This window comes from Vombatus ursinus, unplaced genomic scaffold (assembly GCF_900497805.2).
Source record: "Vombatus ursinus unplaced genomic scaffold, bare-nosed wombat genome assembly UNPS02014812.1, whole genome shotgun sequence".
In the NCBI taxonomy this organism is placed as follows: domain Eukaryota; kingdom Metazoa; phylum Chordata; class Mammalia; order Diprotodontia; family Vombatidae; genus Vombatus; species Vombatus ursinus.
The window spans coordinates 35,853,603-35,878,817 of record NW_020954590.1 but is presented as its reverse complement, the minus strand read 5'-3'; the positions used below and the strand labels follow the sequence as shown (position 1 = coordinate 35,878,817).

At 40.4% G+C, this 25,215-nt stretch overlaps 2 protein-coding genes across 5 annotated transcripts in view; one reads left to right on the top strand and one right to left on the bottom strand.

Annotated features, from left to right (window-relative positions):
- Positions 1-457: 457 nt before the first annotated feature.
- LOC114053812 (tubulin beta-5 chain) lies at positions 458-17,588 on the top strand. 2 transcript variants are annotated; one of them, XM_027876942.1, is made up of 4 exons: positions 458-737; positions 1,666-1,774; positions 3,048-3,158; positions 16,463-17,588. In XM_027876942.1, the coding sequence occupies exons 1-4, from the start codon at positions 681-683 to the stop codon at positions 17,524-17,526; spliced, it is 1,341 nt and encodes a 446-aa protein (XP_027732743.1). In that variant the 5' UTR covers positions 458-680; the 3' UTR covers positions 17,527-17,588. The 2 variants fall into 2 exon arrangements, with proteins under 2 accessions (XP_027732743.1, XP_027732744.1); XM_027876943.1 differs by lacking the exons at positions 458-737; positions 1,666-1,774 and adding an exon at positions 1,795-1,874.
- A 1,267-nt stretch (positions 17,589-18,855) lies between these two features.
- The window catches only part of LOC114053811 (AFG3-like protein 2), a 53,905-nt gene continuing 47,545 nt past the window's right edge, over positions 18,856-25,215 (bottom strand). For all 3 annotated transcript variants that reach the window (XM_027876939.1, XM_027876941.1, XM_027876940.1), the window contains exons 16-17: positions 23,053-23,247; positions 18,856-19,853 (exon numbers count right to left, since the gene is read on the bottom strand). In XM_027876939.1, the coding sequence (XP_027732740.1) occupies positions 19,605-19,853; positions 23,053-23,247 (444 nt within the window). In that variant the 3' untranslated portion in view covers positions 18,856-19,604. The remainder of the gene's footprint in view (positions 19,854-23,052; positions 23,248-25,215) is intronic.

Sequence of the window (25,215 nt, the reverse complement as noted above, 5' to 3'; positions counted from 1 at the left end):
CTTATCTACTGCACCATACTGCCTCCTTGTAACCCAGCTACTAATTTTTTTACAGACGAGGAAATGAGATCGTCAACATATCTAGAGCACTTTTTACTATATCAAGAAATGGGAGAGAGGGGGAGCGGGCGGCGGGTTAGTAGGAACCGAGAACACAGTCGGTTTCGTTCTTAGTCCTAGAGTCCTAGCAAAACACTTCAATCTGGACTGCAAGCTCCTGGTGGGCTAGCGAAGATTGAGCCCTGCCCTGTGGTTGATGCTCAAAAGCTCGATTTGGGTTTGTAGGGCAGAGCTGAGGGGGGAGGAGAAGGAGGAGGAGGAAAATGGGGGCGTCTCCGGGAGGGTTAAGGCCCGTTACTATTGGTCCCGGGACCTCCTCTGTGCCTCAGGGGCGAGGCCAGGGGTGGAAGATAGCATTGGGTGGAAGAGGCGGGGTCCGGAGCTGGTCTCTCTTGGGCTCGGGCAGTCGGGACTAGTCGGGGACACGAACCACTGCAGCTGTTGGGAAGGGAGAGGAAACAGCGGGGAACTAGACAAGACGAGGTGGTTGAGTCCGAAGTCCCCGCAGTGTCCCCGGATCTTCACTCAGACCATCTTCCCCCTATACAAACCGCTTGCGCTCACGTCCTAGAGCCGGAGGACACAGCAGTGCTCAGCGGAACTCGGTACCGCCGTCCGCGATGAGGGAGATCGTCCATATCCAGGCAGGACAGTGCGGGAATCAAATTGGCACCAAGGTAGGAGAGTAGGGCTGCGCCAGGGGTGGGGGTGGGTTTGGAGCGGGGTGGGGAAGGTCGTCTGTTTTGGCGGGGAGGGGTGCTTCTTAGAGATTGCAAGCAGAATTAGGAAGATGATGTTGGGTGGTGCTGAAGGATTGCTGTTTATTGAGTTTGGTACCAGGAGAGATGAATTAGCTGTGCGGTCCCTCTAAAGTGTCATCAGTCGGGCCAGGCAGTCCCCTCTCTTCCCTTCTCGCATCTCCATGCAACTACCCCCAGTTTCTCTCTCCAGAGCTCTCCTGGCGTCCTATCCCACTACCCGTCCCGCAGTCCTCAATCCTCTCCCTGCCCCATTCTAGGCATCCAAAGTCACACAAAACCCTACTCTGCCCGACCGCGTGTAACTCTAAAATATAGCCTGAGGCAGTGGAGGAGGCTGAGTGAAGGTGGGGGTCAGCAGGAAGCCAAGAGTCCTAAATCCGGCACAGGCCACGCTGATCCACCCTTACCCCTCATCCCTCATCCCCCATCCCGGTTTGGCCCGTCCAGTCTCCTCGTTTCCAGTCCACTCCCTCCCAAAGCAGAGAGGGAGCGGCTCAACGCAGAGCTCAGGCGCGCCAGGAATTCAGCAGCTGCTATACCACGTCCCCCGCCCCCCAACTTCTTCCCCACCCACCTACGGATCCCCCCCCTCGCCCGCCCCCAGCAATCCTCCCCTCCTGCCTAATCAGGAGTACTTACTACCCGCCTCTCCCTAGGACTCAGAGAGAAGAGGAGGAGGGAGGCTGCCCGCATTCCCTCGGTGGATAGGGAATGGGGTGTGAGGGAGGAGGGCTGTTTGGGTGGCAGGGACAGGCAGCCCAGGAAGGGGTTCAGTCCATCTAAGTGCTTACTTTCTGTCCTCCCCACCCCCTTTGTTCCTTTCTGCTCTTCCTCCTCCCTCAAGTTTTGGGAAGTGATCAGCGATGAGCACGGGATTGACCCAGCCGGAGGCTACGTGGGTGACTCGGCGCTGCAGCTGGAGAGAATCAACGTCTACTACAATGAGTCATCCAGTGAGTTGTGCCCGTGTGCGGTGCGCCAGGAAAGGGGGTCGGGGACTGTCTCCTCCCATCCGCTAACCCTCCACCCCTCGAGGCCGGACCTGCTGGAGAGGCAAGCACTCTCCCCCAGGGCATGGTTCCCTGGCGGTCAGCCTAGTTAGTCTGTCTGGGCAGGGTCCCTCACCTCCCTCCCTCCCTCTGGACAGCTCTTTCTGCACGGCCCTGCGGAGGAGAAGGAAGGGGGCCCGGAAGACAGTTATGTTTTCGGAAAAGTTGCAATAGGAGCTTGCTGCTGCTCCTCCCCCTCAGAGGCGGGAAATCCGCTGTTAATTTAAATGAATTCCAACCAGAAGTGTTCAGTTGTCTGGGATGCCAGTTTTTTTCTTCCTTCCCCAAGCCACCCCTCTCTTATTATCCCCCCCACCTCTCCCCAATCAAAAACCACATTTTACACGTTTAGAAGAAAAAGTATTGCTAACTTTTGACTAAAAAGGAGTTTGTGTTATATAACTTTTGGCTCATTTGGGTTTCTGGCTTCTCTTTCTCACTTTTGCTGTCTGCCCTTTGGGTTTTTATTTCTTTTCTCTGCTTGTGCATCCAAGGACAAAGACAGTTAAATTAGAATCTATCAATTTTGCTGCTGAGACCATGATGATGAGTCTTTGTGGGGAAGGAAGTTAATACTAGGGGATAAAGGTTAAATGTTTAGATTATTGGTGGATTTCAGTTCTCTAAGAACTGGTTATGACTAGTTTTCTAGAGACTTAGGTCATCTTGAACTCTTTGTGTCTAGGGAGTGTATTAGAATAGTTTCTGTTCACATTTCACCTCAGAAGCAGCTATACTCTATTGGGTAGCTGGAAACAATTTCTTTCTTGTCCAGCTGGAATGAAAAGGGTCCATACAAATGAAAGTAATCAGCAGGAAGGTAGAGGGCTACATGATTTTCATTGGAATTTTTGAGAACCTATTTTGGGAACCAATATTAATAAGATTAAACTTTTTAGAGGAGAGAAATTGACCAAAGAACCAAAAGAGCACCAAATCAGCTGCTACAACAAAAACAATTTATCTTCCATGGAACTAAAAATGGAAAGCTTCCCTTTGGAAACAAGGAAGTCATAGCAGGCTCATAGAAGCCTCTCTGAATGAGACCCAACTCCCAGGATACATCCCAGGGAGTTGTCAAGATTAATGGAATTAATCAGAGAGAGGTTAGCTCCTACCTGGAAGAGAGCCTTAGAAAATAACATGGTGGGATGGGTTTGTTTTTTTTTTAATATAGCCCAGAAGTATGTTCCCAGGGCCATCCTAGTGGACTTGGAACCAGGAACCATGGACAGTGTGAGATCTGGGCCTTTTGGTCAACTCTTTCGGCCTGACAATTTCATCTTTGGTACGTATGTTCCTGTCTGATTTTCTGTGTCATTGGGTGACAATCATCAATATCACTTTAGGCTTTTGTGTCTTTCCTTCTCCATCTGCAAAATGGGGATTAGGGGTGTATGTGTATGGGGGGGAATGATCTGCCTCATGTTCAAACTCTTGAGGAGCAGGAAAAATGAGGCACTAGATAGATATGAACTTTGAACTTTACAGGAACAGAAAACACTCTTGTATGAAAACAAAATTGTAGTATTATTAATGCTACCACTACTATTAATAGCTCTTTAAATGTACCTGATAGAAAAGCAGTGTTTCTCATTCATGCATTCCTTTATTTATTCATAAATTCCTTCAACAAATGCTATTTATATAGTTGCCCCAATAAATTCACAAGCATTTATTGGACTCCTACCATAATTCAGTCCCTAAGCTAGCATAGCATAGAATAGCACTGGGGGTACAGAAAGTTTTAAGACAAGGACCTCTTCTGCAGGAATTGCAGTCCTGTAGGAGAGATGAGACACATACACGTGAAAAGATAAGTAACAATTATAAGCAAGTGTAAGATCAGGTTCTGGCAGAAAGAGATACTATGGAGGCAATGATACTTTCAGACTACAGTGTTCAAAAAAAGTTTCACAGAAGAATGAAGTTTGGGGAACAGGGTAGGTGATGCAGTGGATGAAGCTCCAGCTCTTGAGTTAGGAGGACCTGAGTTCAAATCCAGCCTCAGACACTTGACATTTACTAGCTGTGTGACCCTGGGCAAGTAACTTAACCCCGATTGCCTCATTCCAAAAAAAAAAAAAAAAAATGAAGCTTGAGTTAGTCCTTGAAGAATGAGGAGGAACTTAGACAGAGAAGAGGAGGGAGGTCATTCCAGGAATGAGTAAAGTCTTAGAGAGGAAAAGTGTTGTATCTCTTTTAGCTTCTCCCTGAGGTAGTTAGTGCCTCAGGGACCTTAGAGTAAAAAGATGTAGCAACATGAAACTGGGAGCATCTCTCCTCTGCCCTGTGTTCCATCCCATTATTTGAATCAGTGTGGTTCATGAATTGTAGTGGCCTTCCAAGGCTGTTCCAAAAACTGGCTCAAAATACAAACCATGTGGATTTTAAATATATATATTATCTACTGCAGAAGAGAATTTACATTAAAGATCATAAAAATTAAGATGATAAATGTGTACCCACAATTAGTCACAAATATTCTCAGTAGCTCCACTAATTGAATTGGTGTTAGGGAAACGGCGTGAGTGTGGAGTGTGTCAGTCCATGGGAGTGTTGGGGGGGGCAGGGTGGGATCTAAAATGAGCCACAGTGAATATTACTGCTCTACCCAAATCCTCAGTGTACATACTAAATAAATTAGTGCCTACAGGACAAGTTTAGTATAATGTCATAGGAAGAGGGGAGAATGCCCCCCAACTCCATTCCCATCCCGAAGGGTGTAAGGCCACATAGTGAAGTGACGCTACCCATTTGTACAGAATTATCTTTGCAAGAACTAGGACACAGACCAAATTTTAGGGCTCCTCTGGTTCTCCTCTCTAAGCGGTAAAGGCTATGATGATGTTGGAAGGAGAAAACGGGTATCCCAGTCTACAGAATCAGACTTAGCACTATGTTTTCTGACCTCCATCATTTTATGAAAGAGGAAACTGAGAGAACTGAAGTGCTTTATGAAGGTCACACAATTAGTCTAGAAAGTAGGATTTGTGGGGTAGCTAGGTGACTTAGTGGATAGAGCACCAGCCCTGGAGTCAGGAAGACCTGAGTTCAAATCTGGCCTCAGACACGTAACACTCACTAGCTGTGTTACTTTAGGCAAGTCACTTAGCCCCAATTGCCTTCAACCAAAAAAAAAAAAAAGTAGGATTTCAACCAAAGTCTTCTGTTTCCAGTTACAATGTTCTTTCTACTAACCCCAGGGATACTGGTTCAGGTTGGAACCAGATCTTTATGAAATTCGGGCAACAAGTTAACTGTGATGGGTCTATGAAAGTCACATGCCCAGCTCCCCCAGCTTCAGGTGCACTGCAGTAACTCCTGGGAAGACATAGTTGGCCAAAAGTGGGAGTGATTCGGGTGGGGCTTGTGTCTAAGTTTGGTTTCTGGTACTACAGTTATTGAGGAAAGCAGCCAAAACCCCCCAAACTCTTCTCTTTGTAAAAGGAAGAGGTTGCAGAGCTGAGCCTTCACCAAACCTTGCCTCTAAGCTCATAGGTCTAGCTTTGGGGTCCTCCCACTATCTTTATGACACCACATCCTTCATTTTCTCTCCCCACTAAGGAAATATTGATGCCTAGAATTGGCCACAGTGTCCTCACAGGAAATATGCAGAAAAAATGGCCCAAGTTCAAGGGAAATTCTCTCTTGGGGAGTGCCAGTGAAGTTTGGGTTTTATTTTCCTTTAAATGATAGCAAACTCCACCATTTTAGGGAAATGCCAGTTTTGTAGAATAAAAATATCTACTATGTCCAACTATAATTTCAAATCTGACACACTTCCAGGATTAGGAGTGTTAGAAGGATTTTCTAATCTGCTACTTAGGTACTGCTTGTGTGATCAGGATCAAATGACTTCATCTGGCTGTACCTCACTTTCCTCCATGGTAAAAGTAGAGAACTGAAGTAGATGATTTCTACTGAAATATATGTCCTCCTGTGACATTTTAAAATCCTAAAGCTCATTCAATAGCTGAATATCAGCTTAACAATGTCAACAACAACCTTCTTGCTGGGGAAAAATATAACAAACAAACCAATGCTCAGATCCCCCTCTCTGGGAGGGAGATTATGTGCACCCATCTTCTTGGTTTCCCCTAGATCATATAAGCTTCTGCTTTTTAATTCTCTAATGTGTGGGAGAATAATAATAGCTGATATTTTATGTTGCATTTTAAGGTATGCAAAGGCATCTTATTGCCTACTTTATCTCATGTGAGCTGAGGACTTACAGGTATTATTATCTTCACTTTGCAGATAAGGAAACTGAGTCTCAAAAAGGTTGTTAGAAGAAATGGGTTCCTGTCCTGGTTTTTGCCACTTACTGTCCTTGGGCAGATCTCTTCTTTACCTTTCTGGGCCTGTTTCTTCATCTGTAAAATGGGGGGAATGGACTAGATGGCCTTTGAGGTCCCTTTGGTTCTAAATCGATGATCCTAGGAGGTGACTTGTCAATGGTCTCATCCCTAGTAAATATAGAGGCAGGACTCAAACCCATGTTTTCCCTACTCAACCATGCTGCCTTTCTGAGAATGACTACTTTACGTTTATTTAGCTCTTTTGCAGTTTTGGAAGTATTTTCACATGGGAAATCTCCTTTATTCCTCATAATAACCCTATTTAGTAAGCAAAAAATGCATACTTTTTCTCATTTTCAAGATGAGGAAACAGGGATTGTTTTTTGCCTTTTTGTATCCCAGCAGAGTGTCTGGCACATAGAAGGCATTTAATAAATATTGACTGAGTGAGTGAATAAAACAGAGCAAAGTGAAATAATTTGCCCCAAGTCATATAGCTAACAAGTGGTCCAGCTGGCACACTCACCCAGGTCATAAGATCATACATTTAGAGCCACAAGTTCTCTTTCCACTTTCCAGTTGGGTAAATGGAGGCCTACGGGATTAAATGATTAGCCTACTGTCAAAGGGACAGTAATAACAATAGCTGGTATTTAGGTGGAGCTTTAAAGTTTGGAAAGTGTTCACCATGTTATTTCAGTTGAACCTCTTGTCCTGGGATTGAATGTTGTCATTTTACAGATGAGGAAACTGAGGCTGAGGGAAGTTTAGTAACTTACAGCTAAGTAAGTGTCTAGTAAGCAGATGACCTGGGATTTGAATCCAGGTCCCTTGACTCTAGATCCTGTCCTCTTTCTATGGTAGCAATATAGGACTTCCTATAGGACTATAGGACTTCCAAAGTCCTGTAGGATTCATTAATAGGCAACAGGTCCAGGGCTCTTACCACTCTGTCATACAGTCTCCAGTATAGAGGGCTGGGATGAAAAGAAACAAGCAATGCACATGTGTTTGAATTGGAACTGGAGGGTCAGGTATTCCGAGTGAAAGACAGCAACTCTTAGAGTAGCTGAAATATTGATATTAGCTGTCTTTAGACCTTTTTTGTGTCATGGACCCCTTGGGCAGTCTAGTGAAGTCTATGGACCCCTTCTCAGATAATGTTTTCTAAGTAATTGAAGGAAATACTAATTTTTAGTTCAAGGTTAATGAAAATAAAAATCTAATTTTTTCCCATCTAAATTCACAGAACCCCTGAAGTCTAGAGGGATCAATGGACCCCTAGATTCAGAACCCCTGATTTAGACTCCAAATGGAAGGGGTACTTCCACTGAGTGGTCACTAACAACAGGTAACCGATCTAGTGGAAGTTCCTTACTATTGCTCACCACCCATCTATGACTTCCCCCAACAGAATGAATACAAACCAAGATTATGTGAGTTGACTTTTTTTTTTAAGTTGTTAAAGTGTATTTTGTAAAAACCTACACCTGAATTGGAAAGCATGTGTATGCAGCAAGGTATAAAAGAACAGGAATGCATTTTTTTGTAGGGAAAAATGGATTAAATCCTATTTTTCCTGGCTAGTGAGTCAAACCAATTGATTTCTGCTTAGGCTATAGTTATGGAGGCATCCTGTGGGAAGATATCTCAGTGGGTCAAATGTGTCATATGCATATTATGGCAAAAAGAACAGCTGAAAGTTAGGGTTTACTTTTAGCAATTCTCCCATTTGTAACTTTTTCTCCAGTTTCAGATCTGGCAGACATGAGTGTTAGAAAACCTAAACAGTGCAGTGGTGCCTTCAGAGAGGTTTGAACAGGACATAAATCAGAGGGTGTGTCCTTTGCCAGGGAAAGACAGCTCAGTGGTATCTGTTGAGGCTTGACTGAAGCTTGGAAAATTACAGTCTCATTTTCTATAGTCAGGAGTCACTGACTGCAATGTCACAACACGCTATTACTAGTGATGTTCATTTCATAACCCCCAAATATTTAACTAGGAGCTCCAGTTGCTATGAGACTGTTGCAAAATATTCAGAAGTCTCTAGCTTCTTTCTTTTTCCAAGAACACATAGAGAAAGCTTCAGGACCAATCAATCTACTGTAAATATTTAGCAACCACAGCAAATGGTATAAACTCAGAAAAAGGGAACAGAGGTTTGGAGTCTGCTCTAAGTTCACTGAAGGAACAGCTTCTGACTTGATTTATTCTTGTTTTATGCTTCTCTGAAGTAACCTGTTTGTTTTCAGTTCCACCTTTTTGTTATTTTAATGGAGGAATGCATTCCCACTTTTTAAAAAGTAGCTACAGTAATGTTATCTTCTTGCAAGAAGGTATAATCCTTATTCAACGATCAAAGAGGAAACATAACTGCTTTTCTGAGTCTTGTAGCTTCAACAGAGCTTGGCTCAGGGATGTAGCCTGTCCTCTGTTGGGTCTTTGGTGCCTGCTTGCCACATGTGGCTGGCCACCTTGCCACATGTGGCTGGCCACCTTAGCAAGAGAGGGAGAGGGAGAGAGAAGGGAAGAAAAAGAGAGAGAAAGAAAGATAGTAGGAGGAAAAAAACAGGAGGGAGGGAGGAAGAGAGAGAGGAAGGGAGAAAGAACGAAAGGGGAGAGAGGGAAAGAGAGAAAAAAAGGAGAGAGGGAGAGAAGAAGAGGGGGAGAGGGAAGGAGAGAAGAGGAAGAAGGAGGAGGAAGAGAGAAAGAAGAGCATGAGGAGGAAGAGGAGAAGAAAAAGGCGATGAAGAGACAAAGACGATGAAGATGAAGGAGAAGGAGAAAAAACAACTGTTTTTTATGTTGTTCCACAGCTGTGCAGGAAGCACAGTGATTTCTGTATCCTCAGGAGGTAATAGTCACATCCGAGACTGTGCCTACAGTCAGGGGAAAACGGAACAAGGAAATGGCTCACTTGAAACAATTGAAATGCTCAGTAATTGTACCATGCCCTGGCTCCCCATGCAGAAGACTGGAAAGCTTGAGCTGCTGTCTCAGTTTTGGCCTGATATGTCCCTTTCTTAATAAATATCGGATGCTGCTGTGCAAATGGCCATTGTGCCTGTTAAACCAAAGGAAATCTGGGCAAAGAATAACTGCAAGGAGGTGCAGAATTTACTCCTGAGTTAGGTAAGAGACTGAATATCTCTGGAGCTCCTACCAACAGGTGCAGATACCAAGTGGGGCACATGCCAGAGAGAAATCTGCTGCAACTCTAGAAACAAATCATCGGTGATTTAAATGCTTTTTGGTATATTTACCAGGACCAGAGAAGGAGCTCAGTGGCTAAGGTGTGTTTGTTTTTTCCCCACCTATTTCTCTACCTTTCGGAAATAATAAAAGATTTAAACTCTCAATCAGCAAATAGTTAATAGGCACTTATGATGTGACCAGCACTGGACTAGATGCTGTGAGGGAATCTGGATGTCTGTGTTGTCAAGAAGCTGACAATCTAATGGGAGGAAAAAGAACCACAGAGGAGGACTGTGGGGTAGTGCAGAGGTGTCAAACACATGGGCAGGCCCAAACTAGAGTAAAATATAATTGAGGAATATTTAACAAAATAAATAAAAATACAATAGGTGACCTGCAGGGATCTTCATATATGTTTTATTGTTGTTGTTGAGTTGTTTTCAGTTGTGACTTGCCAAGTCACACTTAGTAAGGGTCTGAGGCTAGACTTGAACTCAGATCTTCCTGACTCCAAGCCCAGTGCTCTAGCCATGCACCATCTACCTGCCCCATATGAATTAATATTGTTATTCAGTCTTTTTCAGTCATATCCAACTCTTTGTGACCCCATTTGGGGTTTTCTTGGCAAAGATACTGGTTGGTTTGCCATTTTCTTCTGTAGCTCATTTTATAGATAAGGAAACTGGGGCAAATAGAGTTAAGTGACTTGCCCAGGGTCACATAGCTAGTGAGTGTCTGGGACCAGATTTGTACTCGGAAAGAAGAGTCTTCCTGACTCCAGGCCTAGTATTCTATATACTGAGCCACCTAGCAGCCCCTGTATGTGGTTTAGTGGCCCCCGTTTTTATTTGAATTTGATATGACTAATGTAGTATATAGCACAGGTGACCTGGAGTCAGGAAGACCTGAGTTCAAATCCCCTTTGAGTCACTAGCTCTAGGCCTCAGTTTCCTCATCTGTAAAATAAAAAGGTTAGACTCAATGACCTCTAAGGACCATTCTGATTCTAAAATCTGTGATCCTGACTTGTCTGACTTAGCACTGGTATACCAAAGAGACTTAGTATATATATTGGTTCATGGTTTATTTTATTCTGTACCCACTCATCAAACACAAATATTTTAATATATGAAAAACAGGAAAGAGAACTGTATTAAGAAACTGGACATAATGTACAGTAGGGGATGTCAAACTAGGGTCCATGGGCTGGATACCACCTGTTTTTGTACTGCCAACGAGCCAAGAATGTTTTTTACATGTAAATGCATTTACATGTAAACTATTTATATGTAAAAATGATCATTTACATATAAACATCAGTCTTAGCTCATGGAGCCACCCATGGCCCACCAGGAAGTAGACCAAACAAACCCTGATGTAGAGTTGGATTTTTTTTTTAAAGACTATATATTATATTTAGCAAGGTAGTAACAAAATTGCTCCTTTTTTGTACCCTTCTACCCTTGTTTTTTTTCTTTCGTGCACTTAAAATATTTTGTTTTTATTTTTTTTTTCATGCTTATCACTATCACTAATTTGATCTTTGGTTTTTTTAATCACCTCAGTTTGCGAATTGTGAATTGTCATAAACTGGTGAAACCCAGACAAAGCAGTTTGCCCTTTAGGTAGCTGGCTTCAAACCAGTAAAAATAAATAAAGATTAAGTCAGCGGAAGCCTGTGGCTAGATAACATCAAGTGAGCCCATCTTCAGTATGGCAGGCAGTCCACATACAAAAATCACATTTGGATTATTTCAGGGCAGTGTCTGTAGCAGAGAGCTGGAAAGCTTGAGAATTCCTGACTCTTTCTTTTTTTTAAAACAATGCCTGCTTCTTCCCACCCCCACTTCTCCAGCTTTGTGGTTTGGCTTCATGTTTTCTCTATTCATCGGAGAAGATCTGCTAGCCAAAAGTCAAAATTAGGGGATCTGTAGCTTCCTTTGCCACTGACTCATAGTGTGGCTTTGGAATTTGTTGTAGAATTTTGTTATCACCCAGCCTATGATTTGTAGGTAAATAATAGTTTGTTTTAGTCAATATCTGTCAAGTATTTGAAAGCTGCCAATGAAAGATGCCTTGGGAATAAGTGAAGTTTCTCTTTCTATGGTTTTTGGTGGTCTGAAAGTTGAGCACAAGTTAACAGTGGAATGAGGCAGCTAGGTAGTGAAGTAGATAGGGCATTGTGCCTGGAATCAGGGATACCCGATTTCAAATTTGACCTTGGACACTTACTAGCTGTGTGACTCTGGGCAGGTCATTTGACCTCTGTTTGCCTCAGTTTCCTCATCTGTAAAATGGGGATAATAATAGCATCTCTGTCCCAGGGTTGTTGTGAGAATCAAATGAGATAATATTTGTAAAGCACTTAGCACAGTGCCTGGCACATAGTAAGCACTATACATTAGTTAGGCATTAGTATTATTATTAATAACAATTATTTTAAAAAAGCTAACGTGATTTCGGGTATAGCATCCAGAGTGAAAGGAGGCTATAGTTGTTATTGTTGTCTTTAATTATGTGGCAGTAATCCGTGTTTATACTATTGATTGATTCTTCTTTTACATGGTATCAGTTTACATGCAGCGTTCACATGTTCTTCACATGTTACTTGTAGTGTAAATATTTTCTATTATATTCATATTTCGTAATTTAGCTTAGCCATTTCTCAACCAATGGAAACTTGAGGTTGTTTCTAGTTTTCTGCTAATGCAAATAGTGTTGCTAGGGAAGCATACTCACATGAAGCGTCAGGGAATAGTGAAAAAGAAAGCCATCCTTTAAGCCAAGAAGACAAGGATTTGAATCCTGTCTCTTGACACATAATGACTGTATGACCTCTGGCAAATCATTTAACTTCTCAGATTCAAAAAGAAACACCACATGTTGACTTAGAAAAACCACAAATTAACATTATTTATATATTTTTATTTATTTTAAAAACATTTTCTAATTACATTTTAATCTGGTTAGGGCCACATGAACAAATTTGACACCTCTGCTCTAGGCAACTAAGACCACAAGTTTCAGAGAAGGTGCTGACCTACGCTGTTAGAGGATGTTTCCTACATCAAGGAAATCATGGCTCCAGTATATATCCATATATATGCACACATATGTCTCCATGTTTACTGCCAATACCTCCTTAAAAGCATTGGGCCTAGTCAACAAGCATTTATTAAGGGCTTAATATATGCACTAGGGATAGAAGGAAAGGCAAAAATATGGTCCCTGTCATCAAGAAGATTACATTCTAATGGGGGATACACATGCAAAAAAAATTACATATAAGATATATAGTATAAACGGAAAGGAACCACAAAAGGAAGGCACTAGCAATGGGAAGTCAGGGCTTGGGGGGAAGGAAGACCTCTTGTAGGAAGTGAGAATTGAGCTGAAGGAAGCCAGGAAAGCCAGAGGCAGAGATGAGGAGGGAGAAAATTTCAGGCTTGGGAGATAATCAATGAAGTTACAGAATCAAGAGACGGAGCATCACGTGCAAGAAGGCCAGGGTTCTGTCCTGTAAAGTATGAGGAGGAGAGCAAGGTGTAAGGAAACTGAAAAAGTAGGAAGGGGACAGTGACAGACTTTAGATGCTAAACAGAGGATTTTATATGGAGGGGGGGTTGCCAAAGCCAAGCCTATATTAAGGAAATCACTCTGGAGTGAAGGACAGATTGGTGTAGAGAAGAGACCTGTATTGTAATAGTCCAGGTGTGAGGTGATAAGGACCCAGACCAGGGCGGTAACTCTGTGAATGGAGAGAAGGGGATGCATTTGAGAGAAGTGAAGGTAGAAATGATAAGACTTGGCAACAGATTGCATATGTGGGGTGAGTGCAAGTAAGAAGTTGAGGATGGCACCAAAACACGTAAGTTTGGGTGGCACGCGGGTGGTACTCTCAACAGTAATAGGGAAGATCAGAAAACAGGAGGCTTTGGGGAAAAGAAAATGGACTCTGTTTAAGAATGTTAGGTTTGAGATGTCTATAGGACATCCAGTTTGAGATGTTCAAAAGGTGATGTGAGACTGGAGCTCAGGAGAGAGATTAGTGCTGGATATATAGTTTTGGAAATTATCTGCATAGAGATAGTAATTGAACCCATGGGTGCCAATGAGATAACCAGGTGAGACTAGGAGAAAAAGGCCCAGAACACAGCCATGGTGAACACTCATAGTTAGCAAAGGAGACTGAAGAGTAGTCAGACAGGCAAGAGAAGAACCAGGAGAGAACAGTATCAAGAAAAGCTAGAGAAGAGAATATCAAGGAGAAGAGGGTGATTGACAATGTCAGAGGCTGCAGAGAGGGCAAGGATGAGGACTGAAAAAAGCCATTAGAATGGGCAATTAAAAGATCATTAGTAACTTTGGAGAGAGCAATTTCAGCTGAATGATGAAGTCAGAAGACAGACTGAAGAGGATTCAGAAGCAAGGAAGAGCTGAGAAAGTGGAGACACCAAGTAGAGATGGCTTTCTCAGAGTTTAGCTATGAAAGGGAAAAGGTATGATAATAGGGATGGTCAGAAAAATTATGTTTTTGTTTGTTTTTTTTTAAAGCTGGGAGAGATATGGACATGTTTGTAGGAATCAGAGATGCAGTCAATAGGTAGAGAGTGAAGATTAGCTAGAAAATGGATATGGTAGTGGGAGCAATAAGCCGGAGATGAGGTAAGATGGGATCAAGGGGGAACACGTATGGATTTGCCTTTGCAAGGACCACTTTTTCATGAGATAGTAGAAGGCAGCTAAGTAATGTAAGATGAGGAGGGGAAAAGAGGAAGCTCTTCATGAATGACAGTTTTTTCAATGAAGTAAGAGAAGCCTTCAGCTGAGAGGGTTGGGGGAAGGCGGTAGGCTCAAGAATGAATGAAAAGTTTTGGAACACCTGCTACAGTGAGTGGATAGTGAATCAACTAAGGAAATATTAAGGATTGCCTTACTGCAGTAAAGGCCCCGTTCAGATTATTTATAACAAATTTATAGTGCTTGGGAGTGTCTGGCACATAGTAGGTGCTTAATAAACGCTTACTGAATTGACAATTTTTATTGATTCAGTCAGTAGCATGTGAATAGAAACAAAATGGTGGGAATGATCCAAGGTTGGGGTTTGGCAGAGCATGAGAGAAAATAGAGTAAGAAGGTAAAGGACTCAAGTGTAAAGGGTCATGTAACCATCATCCTAAAAAGCGAAAGATTTGGAGATTTGGCCTAGTAATTGCTTCTATGAATGCTGCAGCCACAGCTACTCAAGACCCAGAAAAAAGAGTTCTGGCCATCAAAGTCCTTGGCAATGTGCAATGGCTCAACATTAGAAAATGAGGTTTTTTAGGAAGAGATGACTTCAAAGAAAATGTATTTGCTTTGCTGCTAAGGATCATAGGATCTTTCAATCTGACTTGCCACTGACATTTCCTCAGTTATACTGCTAATGTGTTAGAATCTAGACTTCAGTCTTCTGACCCCAAGACAAGTCCTTTTCCCACTAAACCACACTGTGCTTCAGTAAATGTGCTTTCCTCCCCTCCTGTTAACATATGACTGCATCTTAAAACAGTGTTTCTGATGTGGTTTTGCCTCTTCTGCCCAGATCAAACTATTATTTCCAAGTAGCATTCTATCAAGGATTAGTAACAGGACAAAAAAAGCCAGAGGATTTTGATCCTTTGTAGAAAAGACTAAGAGAGGTTAGGCGACTTTTCAATGGAGTATGTTCTATTTAGGTAAGCTGTCTGAACTTCGGGCTAAAAATAACTCAATTTTATGTTAACATTTTCCTACATACTAATCTTTTATTAGAAAATTAATTTAAAGTGAATAATTCTGAAAGACTTTGATCAGTGGAAGGATCAAACATGATTCCAGAGGAGAAAGAATGCTGCCTACCAACCTCCCAACAGAGGTGATGGGACTAAATATGCAGAATGAGACACATTTTTTAACATGGCCAATACAGGAATTTGCTTTGCCTGACTATATGTTACAAAAGTTTTGTCTTCCCTCTCCTTTTTTCCAGTGGGAAAGAGGTAGGAGAGAAAATAAATGTTAATTTAAAATATATATAAATAAAAAATAAAAGTTGATAAATTAGAAAAAATTCAAATGTGCTTTTAAAAAAAGACTTACAGGGGCAGCTAGTTGGCACAGTGGATAGAGCACCAGCCCTAAAGTCAGGAGGACCTGAGTTCAAATCTGGCCTCAGACCAAACACTTGATACTTACTAGCTGTGTGACCCTGGGCAAGTCACTTGACCCCAGTAGCCTAAAAAAAATAAATAAATAAAAGAAAAAGTGAAAAAAAAGATTTGCTTTACTCTTACATGCAAATTTATTGTATCTTTGGATCGGCTCTCTACTAAAGTCCTACTTGTGATGCCTCATCTCAGCAGGGAAATGACTTGAGTTCTCACAGGTTGTGCCAGTGAAGCACAAGCTGCAGTTGGTTTTTAACAAGCTGGAGAATACTTCAGAACATAGGTCCAATCGTGGTCCATCTGCATGATGTTCAGAGAAGCTAATCACAGAGGTTGAGTACAGGGAAATAAAATTTTTGGTGACAGAAACTATCATTTACCAAAGCTAGAATGGTTGCAGTCTGACAGAATCATGAATCTTTGAAGTATTAGGACCAAATTTTTTCCTAGTGAAATACTTCTCCAAGTTCAAGACAAAAGTAACAAGGAAAACGGGATTATGACACACAGAAATTTGCTTCCCCAGAAACTTTTTAGGAATAAATGTCTTCTATCAGGTGAGATTTATCTTTTTTTTTTCCAGCTCTCTGAATGCATTAGAGGAAATACAATAACTATAAATTTATGTCATTTGTTAAACTTGTCTTCCAAACTAGAAGCTGTTTGAGGGCAAACAGCATGGCATATAATTCTTTGATAATTGTCATTGTCTAGCAGAATACCACACACCTGGTACATAACTTGAGTACTGAATGTATGCACAAGAATTAAATTTTTCTTTTTAAATTTTGCAACTCAGGCTATAGGGAAAGAAGAGTTCCATAACTTTTTTTGTATTGATGCTTTTAGACGAAGATTAGGCCTCCCTTTTCAAATCACATGCATTTTTCTTCTATGTTTTATTGCAGGACAAACCGGTGCAGGAAACAATTGGGCAAAGGGACATTACACTGAAGGAGCAGAGCTAGTAGATTCAGTGCTTGATGTAGTGAGGAAAGAATGTGAACACTGTGACTGTCTGCAAGGATTTCAGCTCACTCACTCCCTGGGAGGAGGAACAGGGTCTGGTATGGGAACACTGCTCATCAGCAAAATCCGAGAGGAGTATCCAGACAGAATCATGAATACCTTTAGCGTCATGCCTTCTCCCAAAGTGTCTGATACTGTGGTGGAGCCTTATAACGCAACCCTGTCGGTCCACCAGCTGGTTGAAAACACAGATGAAACTTACTGCATTGACAATGAGGCCTTGTACGATATCTGCTTCCGTACCTTGAAGCTTACCACCCCAACCTATGGAGACCTTAACCACCTGGTGTCTGCAACCATGAGTGGGGTAACCACCTCACTGCGCTTCCCGGGGCAGCTCAATGCTGATCTCCGCAAACTGGCCGTCAACATGGTCCCTTTTCCTCGCCTTCATTTCTTCATGCCAGGCTTTGCTCCTTTAACAGCCAGAGGTAGTCAGCAGTACCGAGCCCTGACGGTCCCAGAACTCACTCAGCAAATGTTTGATGCTAAGAACATGATGGCTGCTTGTGACCCAAGACATGGACGGTATCTCACTGTGGCCACTGTCTTCCGAGGCCCAATGTCTATGAAGGAAGTGGATGAGCAGATGCTGGCCATCCAGAACAAGAATAGCAGCTATTTTGTAGAGTGGATCCCTAATAATGTCAAGGTAGCTGTATGTGACATCCCTCCTCGTGGCCTTAAAATGGCCTCCACATTTATTGGCAATAGCACTGCAATTCAGGAGCTCTTCAAACGCATCTCTGAGCAGTTCTCTGCCATGTTCCGCCGGAAGGCTTTCCTTCATTGGTTTACAGGAGAGGGAATGGATGAAATGGAGTTTACAGAAGCGGAAAGTAATATGAATGATCTAGTCTCAGAATACCAGCAGTATCAAGAAGCTACAGCCAATGATGGAGAGGAAACTTTTGAAGATGATGAGGAAGAGATCAATGAATAAAAAAAATTTTCCCTATCACATGAAAACATGAATGAAAGCTTAATAAAATTCCTTTAAATGTATAAACTGTCTTCAATTTAAAGTCTTTTGAACATGGCAGATAACTGACGTGGAAGGTAGTTGGAAAACTAAGAATTTTTCTTTTCATCCCTTTGTGGGAAAAAATAGGCTGTGCAGTATCATATTATACTGAATATGCAACATAAACTTTAAGAAAATCTATTCATAATAAAAATATTATTACATCTGCTTTTTTGGGGGGGATAGGTTAAAATAAATACTTATTTTAACAAAGCCAAGTTAGAGAAGAAAAAAGAAATAACTATACAAACTAATGACAACTACAGTAACTCCTAGGGGTGTGTGGTTGTGCTTCATCTCTCTTCCGGGGTTTGCAAAATGCCAGTGCTGGTTACTGAAGAAATAAGCTGAAAGGGAGAAACCACTCTTATCAGCAAGTCAGAAAATCTTAGAGATAGTAACTAGTATTTTTGGTAGCTTCCATGTCTCAGCAAAGCTTGACAATCGTTTTAGGACAAATAACAAAGAAATATTACTTTATATAACAGGAACTGATTATTTCCTCAAGATATAACTGATAATATAAATGTAATCACAGAATTTAAGAAAGACACATAAAAGATCTAGTCCAGGAGTTGGCAAACTACAGCCCAAGACAGGGGTGGGGAACCTGTGGCCTTGAGGCCCTTTGAATACAATGCACTTGAGGACCTAGAGGGCCACATGTGGCCTCAAGTTCCCCACCCCTGGCCCAAGAGCTAAGACTGGTTTTTACATTTTAAATCAACAGCTGTATTTTAAAATGTACAAAAACAGGTGGCAAGTTGGATTTGGCCTGCAGGCCATAGTTTGCAGACCCTTGATCTGGTCTGTAAGATTCAGAGTTGGAAGGGAGCTAACATTACCTAGTTCAACCCCCTCATTTTACAAATTCTGACCACTTTATAAAAAATCTACAGGACTAGAAAAGTAATGAATGACCTTCAACACTGGCATGATGGGCTTGATGCTAAGATCTAAATAAGTATTAATAGGCATGTTAAAATTGAACTAATCCAGGCTTGATTCCTTGTCTCTAAAAAAGGGACAGTATAAGGGATTTAGTGTGCTATTCCAAGTTCTGTTGAAACTAACTGATGAGTTAACAAATGAGTTCTTAACAAGAAGCATTAATAAACTGGACTATATCAGAGTTTCACCTATCAGATTTCCCATGGGCACCAGAAGCTTTATCAACATTTCTTATTATAAAAGTAATAAGAAGAGACAGAATGCTAACGTCAAAATTTCATATGAAAGAGCCTTCTCTAATAAAGAGGATCATCCATCCCCAGAGTTAAGTTTACTGCAAGTATATTTTCTTAAAGTAAACAAATCTGTGTTCAAAAAAGGACATTGTATGTAGTTTATTTTTTATTTCAAAGCAGCCTTATTTACACAATACATTCACATTTTTAATATCTTACAGCTCCCTGTAGAAAACCTTTTGATTAAAACACAACAAATGATCTGAATTTTAAAAAAATACTACATGAAATTAGAATGTTTTCCTCATTAGGTGTTCAATTCATTTCACAGTCTATCTGCCTTGTGCAGATGAGAGGGGAACCATTGAAGGATAAGGAGAGTGAAGTAAGGGTGGGTGGGTTTGTGAGAGGAAAAAACTGACCTCTCAAGTACTGCAAAGTTTTATAAATTAATTAATTATACCTGACATGTTCAGGCACATGTTTCCTAGGTACAAGAAACTAGAGCTTGGCACAGTTCAAGAATCTTTCCAATCAACTCTACTGAAATCTTTACTTAATGATTTCTCCTCTGTTAGTTCTCCTTTGATGTGAGCTATACCATCACCACTGACAATGACTTCTGAAGCCTAGAGATAAAGTACCTGCCTTGTATACAAATCACAGCTTTCTTTTTTGTTATCATTTCAACCTTAGGGGAAATAGTAGGTTAAGACCAACCTGACAAAATGCTTCAACACCGGGTTTCATTAATCTGACAAAGCCAAAGTTGAAGTACTGTGCAAACTGATAACATAAGACAAAACGAAATTAAAATGGCATCTCTCCTTTGATCTGTTTTACTGTCTTGTCATCTGGTGGTTCCTCTTTTTCCTTCTCCTTTTCACGATCTTTGTTCCAGTCTTTAAGTCCTTCTGGAAGAGAGGTGTCCTCATCTAAGCTTCCAGTGCCCTCTACAAAATCTTCATAGGTAGATTTTTCTGCAAAGGGTCTGGGGCCCAAAAGTTCAACCATATCAGACTTATCTAATACTTCCTTTTCTAATAATCGAAGAGCAACCTGAAACAGAACAATTTCTATTAAATACATACACCAGGGGAACACAGTATAAGATTATCCCAGATCACTTAATAATGATCAGGTGAAAACATTTAAACAGGTTTGGTTCAGACTATTAGTCCTACAGCAAGGGCTAAATTAAACTAAGTTTGTAATAATCACCTACTCTGTAATTTTAATACACCTATGTTTTGCTTGAGAGGAAGTACCACAGCATTTTATATATATATATATATATCTCTATCTTACAGCTCTTATTGTTAATGTAAGATTGTGAACACTAAGAGCAAGTATTAAAGATGTTTTCCTCTACCATATGGAACTCATAATTACATACCTGCATTAATTAGGTGTTCTAGTAAACTGAATCAAGAGTTTATAGGTGTGTGTGTGTCTGTATACTAAATGTATATACATTAACCAATTTTTAAAAAATGAGTGCCACAAGGTAATACAATGCTAAACAATATTTCATATAATCTAACGCATCTTTCATGATTTGGAAAGTACCCTGGTACATGTAGTGTTATCAGGGTCATTGTTAGAAACAGCAGTTATTATTACATAGTATTATAGATTTAAAAGATGCACGAAAGTGGGATTAACTCATCCAACAAACATTTACTGAATATCTGTGAGGTGCCAAGTACCACGGTGTCTTAAACAAAAAAAACAGAACACAATCTCTGTTTCCAACAGCTTACAATCTAGTACAGAGCTTACAAAATCTGCATCATGTGTTATTCACGATAGTCTTCAATCAGCAATCAACATGTAAGCATTTTTTAAGTGCCACTACATGCGAGGTGTAGTACTAGGTATTGGGAATACAGAGACAAAATGAAAATGTATCTCCCTGCAAGGAGCTTACATTCTATCAAATGAGATAACATGTACATAATTCAGTATGTACATAATAAATTTTTTTTTTTTTGAGGGAGGGTGCTAACAGCTGGGGAAAGATATTAGAAAAGACTTGATGTAGAACAAGGCACTTCAACTAAACACTGGAGAAAACAGAAATTCTAAGAGGTAGAAGTAAGGAAGGAGTACATAGGGATGAGGACAACTAGTGCACAGGCACAGAAGAGTAAGATAGTGTGTTATGAGTAAGGAATAGAAAGAAGGTCTTTGGACTCCAAAATGTAAGAAGGGGAATAATAAGAATGAGAAGGTAGGCTGGGGCCAGTCTGTGGAGGGCTTTTAAAGCCAGAGCATGTATTTCCTCCTAGAGGTAATAAGGATATGGAGGAGTTTATTGAGTACAAACTTTGACAGACTTTGTTCTTTTCAGCAATGCAAAGATCTAAGACAATTCCAAGACTTGCGATGGAAAATGTTGTCCACATCCAGAGGAAGAACTATGGAGTCTGAATGCAGATCAATGCATACTATTTTCTTTTTTTTGTTGTCGTCTTTGTTGTTTCTTTCTCATGGTTTTTCCCTTTTGTTCTGATTCTCCTTTCACAACATGACTAACGTGGAAATATGTTTAATATGACTATACATGTATAGCCTATATCAGATTGCATGCCATCTTAGGAAGGGGAAGAAGGAGGAAAGAGTTAGGATTCAAAAATCTTATAAAAGTGAATGTTGGAAACTAAAAATAAATTAAAAAAAATATATATATATATATATAAATACAATAAATGACGTGGTCAGACTTGCTCTTTAGGAAATCACTCTGGCAGATGTGATGAGGTTGACTTGAAGGAAGGAAGACCATTACTACTATTATTACTATTACTACTATCTTATTACTATTACCATTATCTACTATTCCAAGGTACAATGATCATGTCTTTCTCTGAACTCCTAATAAACCTATAATCAGTATAACATAGTCTAATACTTTATTGCCCTCTAAATTTTTCATGTTTGTTCATTCTGTCTCCAGACTGTATATTCCCTGGGAGCAGAGGCTCTCCACATTACCAAGCACAGAGCAAGACACACATTAGTCATTCAGACAGATTTGTTCATTGCTTTTTTAACCCTATGACCTGTAAAGTAACCTGGAAGCTGCTTTCAAAAGTAACTCCCTAATATAACACACTTACCTGTCTCTTTCATAAAAAGTAGAGTGAATTATCCTTTCTCTCCACCTCCTTATCCAGGCCTAATGAATTCTTATTTAGTCTTGAAAAGCCAACTTCAAGTCACCTCCTTTAAGAAGCAATTCTTCCCTGATGTCCCATCAGTAATAGCCTATTTCCTTTCAGACTTTACAAGGCATTTTACAGCTCCATTATGTACTTACTTATCATGTTACCTTCATCCTAATTATCCGAAGATGTGTCATATCCTCCTACTAAACTGTAAGCTCCATGAGGTCAGAGATTGAATCTTACCTACACTTTTCGATCTCCCCCAGTACCACCTGTAGGCACTTAATAAATATCTGATGAATTTGAATAGAATATTTTTTTAAAATCTGTACAGACACTAGATAAAGAGTAATTTGCTAAATATGTGAAACCCAGAGGTCAATAAAGATTTCTTAATTCATGTACAAATGGTTTTAGGAGACTATCAAACCAAATACACTAATAAAAATGAAGAAGCATGCATACTCACATATAACTTACATTGTCAATTTTTAATTATTCAGTTCTAGTTATTTATTACATTGATTTACCACATATTAATGAAGTGTCTACTATATGCAAGGTTTGTAAGGATTCGTAAGGACTCTTTTCTCTCATCTGCTCTCTGGACATTTCAATCTTTGTTTGAGCAGAAAGGAGAAGAGAAATGAAAGAAGGCAAATTTCAGTTAGTCTTGCTCTTTCCTTAGCCTAAGCAGTTGTGGTTCAAAATTTGGCATGGATGGCATAAAAAAAATTCCAGGAGGAAAGAGGGAAAGAACATAACAGCTGAACACCAAATATCTCAATATTCTCCTTATTCTCTGATAGGCCTGAATTTCAGATCAGGCTGAGAACTGGCACCTCAAAGACAGAGGTCTAGAGTGTAGCTGTGTCTTCCCCCTTCTTAAACATTTCCTTAAAGAACAAGCTGCCCATATAAATACCATTCTTTCTCTCTCTGTACACATTTGCATATATATATATAAATATAAAACAAGTATAAAATGTAAAATTATACCTTTCTTAATCTAAGGAAGATAAATACTCAAGTTTATTACTTTAATTTTCGGCAAAACTCTTCAAAGTATTGGTTCATAAAACACCCACCTTCTCTACTTCAGCTTTTTTCTCTGTAAGAAGAGCTACTGTCCGTCTATAAGCATCATTAATAAGTATCCGTACTTCATCATCAATCAGTCTTGCAGTAGCTTCACTATATGGTTTCTCCAATACCATGTCTCCTTGTCGTGGAAGGTCAAAGGAAATCTGACCCACTTTTTCATTCATACCAAACTGAACAATCTAAAAGAAAATAATAAATATCTTAGTGACTTGAATCTCAATGCAAATACTCTTGAGACCAGCAAAGATGATGAAATAAGAGAAAGCAGTACACCCTAGCTCTTTCCCACAACTATTCCAATCAAGAGCTATAAAGAGCACCATACTGAAACTGTGATCAAGAAAAACAAGGAAAAATCACCCTCCGTCATTTTTCTAGCTGGGGTTAGAATAAGGAGACAAGTCAGCAGGCATTAAGGACAGGGTCTAGCCATGAAGGTGCTACCCAGAGCCTTCCAACCTGTGGAACAAAATGAGGAACGCAGCTTGCTATGTATTAGGACAAGAAGTGATCACAAATCACTCTATAGGATCCAACTGGAACCTATAATTAGGTTGTTTCCCTCTCAGAGCCAGTTCACAGATCCAATACAGATTTGGGAGGGAACCTGTGTGTAGCAATGGCCTACCTACAGCTGTATATCAGAACAAGGAATCATCAGACCTGAGCATGTGTACTAGGCAAGAAGGAGGAACAGAAGCCAGCAGCAGCTGTGTGGTTTTGAACCTGGGCTAGAATGGGATCTTAGATTCTATCCCCAGATTTATCTGACGCCTACAGTTGAATACGCTGGGTAGGGAGCTCACATGTGTTGTTTTGAACCAGTTAACTGACATAGCCGAAGCCAGCAGCAATCTACGGGAACTCTGGCCAGAGGGAGGCACAAAGCTCTGTCACTTAGAGCAAACTGGAGTCACAAGCTTGCAAATCTCACAACAGAAAGGGAGAAGACTGCCTTAGCTCAGTTAGTCAATAAATATTTATTAAACATCAACTATGTGCCAGGCACTGTGGTAAGTGCAGGGAATACAAAGAAAAGTAAAAGATGGCCCTGCTCTCAAGGAACTCAGTCTAAGGAGGAGACTCCATGCAAACAATTATGTAAAAACAAGATATGTGGAGCATAAATTGGAAATAATCAACAGAGGAAGGCACTATAATTAAAGGGATTGGATCATTTTGGGTACATCGAATGTTTGCCATTTCCTGGCCTGAACCTCTCTGGAGATTCTTGAAGAACACAGTGCTCAAAACCTGGAGAAAGCAACAGCAAGATCCCAGAGAATGGAAATCAGGACCAGAAGAGGCCCAGACATCACTCAGATGGAAATGTGCTGGGCCGGGCCTTAATACAAAGTCCCAATTGGGGAAGTAAGAACAATTAAAAAAAAAAAAGGCTCCCACAACAAATAGTTACTATGATACTAGGGATATCTCAGATGCAAACCCAGAAAAAGCAAATGACTTCAAAACACCTACAAGCAAAACTTCAAAGAAAAACACAGTGTAGACAAGGGTCCACTAGAATTCCTGGAAGAAATAAAGCAAGAATTTTAAAATTACTTTATAAATCAGAGTGGAACGGAAAAATAATTGGAAAGACTTTGTAGGAAAGACTAAAAGAAAAACTAACAGCTTAGTACAAGAGATATAAAACTTTACCCAAGAAAACAGATTCTTTAAAAATTAGAATAAACCAAACAAGTTAATGACTCTATGGGAAAAAAGGAAAATATTAAAATAAAATCAAAAGACTGGAAAAAATAGAAAAAAAAAAAAAGTAAAGTATCATTAAAAACAAAAAACACTGACCTGAAAAAAATGGACCAAGGAGAGATAATTTAAGAATCATCAGACTATGTTAAAGCCATGACAAAAAAACAAAAAAACAAAACAAAACAAAAAAAAAAAACCAGGTCATCATATTTCAAGAAATCATGAAAAAAAAAATAAATTGCTCAGGTCTGCAAGAACCAAAGGCCAAACTGAAAATAGAATTTGCCAGTCACATCCTGAAAGAAAACCTAAAATGAAAACTCTCAGGAACGTCACAGACAAAATCCAGAATTTCCAGGTCCAAGAAAAAATACCGTAAGCAGTCAAAAAGAAAGAGTTCAAGTACTGAGGAACCACAGTCAGGATCTTAC